Here is a 4,151-nt window from a genome sequence, read left to right as displayed (position 1 = left end):
TTTGAACCGGAACCGGAACCGCCGGGAGGTAGGCGGGCCGGTTCAGGTTCAAGCATTTCCTGAACCGTGAACCGCCGGTTCATGAACCGGAACCGCCGGTTCGTGACCCTTGTGCATGCCTAGCACTGCCTAAGGAGACGACAGTAGCAAATACTACACCAGCACCACTTCAACAACGAAACCCGTGAGAGAAGAGGAAATGGGATGGTAACCAAGCATCTTATGAGAATAAGAGGTATCAGTCGGTCCGTCCAGAGCCTTTGTCATAGCGGCAAGGAGCTTAGACATTTTTGCATGAGGTGCCGAGTTCGAGCCCTCTTGACATCAGTTGTAATTTCCTCCTATCTATAGTATAGGATTTTATTTGTAATTTTCTCCCTTATATAGGAGTTTATTTTTTTTAAAAAAAGAGGTATCAGTCGGTCCAGTACCCACCGCAGTAAGGCGGAACACAAAATGCTCCCTATCAGAGGGGTGATTTTCGGCCTAGGGCCACTCACTATGTTAAGTGCTTCAAGAATCATTTTGGGGAGTGCAGAGAAAGGAGTAATAAATGCTACATTTGTGGTGGAAACGACCTTTTCTCCAGAAAATGTCCGAGTAAGAATGTTGGAATGGGAGCAAGACAGAACAATCAAGGCTTTCGTCCGCAACTGCAGGCACTGCATCACATTCTTTTATATTAGCATCATATGTGGATACTTTAGATTTGTCTAAAACTGAACAAAAAATGAGTGTGACTTCACTAGTAGGAGGAACTATAGACTTGCTCGAATGTAGAATTTACTATGGGAGAACTTAAACTGGTTGCACATAATTTGCAAGTCATGTCGATGTGGAGTGTAGATATAATTTTGGGTATAGATTCCCTAACCCGAAACATGCATCATTTTGCATTATTGCATATTTCATTGTCAAGGCATAATATACATATTTAGTGGATATCCTAAGAATAATTTTTGTTTTGTTTTTTAAATGGTAGTAATAAATAAAATTATTTATATATAGGCTAAACATAATCATAGTTAGATGACTAACTTAATTAAGTCACATGCGTATTATATATGTATAAGTAGTGTAGTAAATAAATCTACTTAGTATACATATATTTATATAGGTCCATGATCAATTGTGATTTTTTAGGCTAATTGAGAAATGAGATGCAACATCAGTCACTCATTTTTATTAAATGAGTGGTCCAGAATTTAGCACATGGAAAATATTTTAGATTAATTAATTACAAAAAGACAGAATGGTAATTTCATGTTTTAATTAGGTTCTTCAGCTTGTGTTTGGTGATTTGGGCGATTTCTGTGAGATTTCTCTCGGATTTCAACAATTCCTCAGCATTCACACGATTTTGTCTCTGATGCAAATCGAAACCTCTCCTATTTCTTCTCGGTTTTAGGTTTTTGTGATGTATTTATGAAGGAATCTCGTTTGCTTATTACTTTTATCGTCGTTCATCCGAAAATTGATAAATTTTCAAACAACAGACGACTAATTCGACGGATTTTGGTTGAATCTGAAGTTTTTAGGTTGATTTTATCGACTTTGATTCTGTTTTTATGCTTTATTTGTTGATCCCCAGTCGAATTTGTTCCTAATCAGTTTTTTTTTGCTTTTTCATCTTTAGCTTCGAGTTCAATTTGTAATCAATACCTAAGGTGTTATGTGATGGATTCTTCATCTTATTCCGAGTCGACGTCGACGAATGGTGAAGGTAATTTGGATTGGTTTTCATTAACATGACTTTTTTGTACTTTGTTGGTGAATTATACTCTGTTGACATAAATGCACAGCTGTTGATATTTGAATTGATGTCCTGTTGACATAAATGCAAATCTGTTGACATGGTGTATGTTACCTGTTAAATATTCTATATAGTTATACTCTTTGTTGACATACAAAATAGTTGTATGCAAAATGCACTCTCCCCTGGCTGAAGAGCCCCTGCTGTGGTGTTTGTTGGTGGAGGAAGGTGTTATGGGTAGGGTTGACAGTCCATGATAGGATGTCTAAGATGTTGGTGTTGGTGTGTTGGTGCTGCGTATTTTGAGATTTTGATTCTGGTGTGGGTCAGTTAAGATATGCTAGTTGACATTATGTTCTGGTTTGTATTGATGTTCTGTTGACATGAATGCAAATATGTTGACATGATGTATGTTACATGTTAAATATTCTATGTTGCTATACTCTTTGTCAGGGGCGGACGCAGAAATTGTCACTTATAGGGGCTATTTCAAAAAAAAAATATTTAAACTATATTCATGTACTATTATTTAGCTCATGTAGAAGGGCTTTTGTATAAGAATTTGCATAAAATTAGTATAAATTAAAAAAAAAATACAAAGAAAAAATATAAAAAAATCATGTTTATTAGCGCTTAAGCCCCTAGACCCTCCTATGTGTGTCCGCCCATGCTCTTTGTTGACATTTTGTTGACATACAAAATAGTTGTATGCAAAATGCACCCTCCCCTGGCTGAAGAACCCCTGTTGTGGTGTTTGTTGGTGGAGGAAGGGGTTATGGGTAGGGTTGAAAGTCCATGATAGGATGTCTGATATGTTGGTGCTGCTTATTTTGAGATTTTGATTCTGGATTCTAGCGTGGGTCAGTTAAGATATGCTAGTTGACATTATCTGTTTTAGGTTGTTGACATATTTTCCCATTATGTTGTAGGATATGTTATTCCAATTTGCAACGCTGAGTTGAGGCCTTATGAAGGTCAAAATTTTTCTTCACTTGAGGAGGGAATTTCTTTTTATGAAAAGTATGCTCAAGAGGCTTGTTTTGATTGTCGAAGATTTTCTTCATCCTCAGAAACAAAGATGTCAACAATATTCCAGAGAAGTATGTTGGTAACCGGTGGCTGAAAAGTGAATTATTGAAGGCAGTTCATGGTCTCACGAGTGATGAAAGTGCGTCTGACAAAGGTATGTGAATTGTTTCCTATAGATATTTCAGTTTATTTGTCATATGTTGCTCAAACAGGAGGACGACATTCTCTGTATCTAACAAAAACACTAATGTTTAGTATATTTCAATTTTGTGTTGACATAAACTATATAGGCTGTTGACATGTTACAGATTTAGTGTTCATATAATTTATATAGGATATTGGCATGTTATATGTTTGCAGGTTCTAACGAAGATGACAAGCTACAGATTGGTAACATGTGTCATGGACGTTACTTTGGTCTATATCAACGCGCTTTTAAGAATAAAAATCATCTGATTGCATTAGATAATTTGCTTACGGGTATTGGTCCTCAAATTTTTACTGATGACACTACTGGATCTTCATCAGTTGATAAAAATGATTCCATCAAGAACATATATGGTATTGTTGTATCTGAAGAAATAACTGCACGTGCTCCAGATGTGGTTAGTACAAAGGGAGGTGCAAGTGACAAGAAAAGCAGGATTAAGTCGAGCATAGAGAAAGCAATTGAAAAAGCAAGTAAACTTCATAGGCGTTGTGGAAAGTGTCATAAAGTGACTGATCATAATGCTAGGAGTTGTGGCAGAAAGTAGACATAATTGTTCTTTTTTAACAAACAGAGTTGTTTTTTAGTTTTAACATATGCTACAAGTTATTGACATTTTCTTATTAGTTGTTGATATTTGATTTTGTACTCTGACTTTTGGCACTGGAATCTCCCAGAATGGAACAACATTATGTTGTCAGTGCAATAAAATTCATGTCAGTTACAATTAAAATTATGTCAAATATATATACTAACCATGTCAGCAACTAATATAATTATTTCAACTATGGTGCATCTCGTATCAACAGCACATACAAGTCATGTCAACTACGGTACATATCGTGTCAACTACATGTACAAGCCATGTCAACTATGTTACATACTATGTCAACTACACATAGAATGATGTCAACTACAATTATAAGTAATGTCAACAACAATCATAAGAAAAAATAGTTGTTGACATTTAATAAGAAAAAATAGTTGTTGACATTTAATTCTAGTTGTTTACATTTGATAAGAAAAAATAGTTGTTGACATTTGATAAGAAAACATAGTTGTTGACATTTAATTCTAGTTGTTGACATTTGATATATTACTATAGACTGCATGGTTTAAAAATCAGTTTGAGATAATTGTTTTACATATCCATCTAAAAAA

General features: G+C 35.2%; 1 protein-coding gene across 1 annotated transcript; it reads left to right on the top strand.

Moving 5' to 3' along the window:
• Positions 1-1,677: 1,677 nt before the first annotated feature.
• Positions 1,678-3,537, top strand: LOC121760464. The gene is made up of 4 exons (XM_042156123.1): positions 1,678-1,723; positions 2,683-2,773; positions 2,824-2,936; positions 3,143-3,537. The coding sequence occupies exons 1-4, from the start codon at positions 1,678-1,680 to the stop codon at positions 3,535-3,537; spliced, it is 645 nt and encodes a 214-aa protein (XP_042012057.1).
• The last annotated feature ends 614 nt before the right edge of the window (positions 3,538-4,151 follow it).

Source organism: Salvia splendens, chromosome 13, assembly GCF_004379255.2.
Source record: "Salvia splendens isolate huo1 chromosome 13, SspV2, whole genome shotgun sequence".
In the NCBI taxonomy this organism is placed as follows: Eukaryota; Viridiplantae; Streptophyta; class Magnoliopsida; order Lamiales; family Lamiaceae; genus Salvia; species Salvia splendens.
Note: the sequence above shows the minus strand (reverse complement) of the source record. Positions and strands in the feature narration are given on the sequence as shown.

Excerpts from the sequence above, each read along its gene's own strand:
- LOC121760464 (XM_042156123.1), top strand. The coding sequence starts at position 1,678 with ATGGATTCTTCATCTTATTCCGAGTCGACGTCGACGAATGGTGAAG. Across the intron at positions 1,724-2,682 it reads GACGTCGACGAATGGTGAAG|GATATGTTATTCCAATTTGC; the intron begins GTAATTTGGATT and ends ATTATGTTGTAG. Across the intron at positions 2,774-2,823 it reads GGAATTTCTTTTTATGAAAA|AAACAAAGATGTCAACAATA; the intron begins GTATGCTCAAGA and ends CTTCATCCTCAG.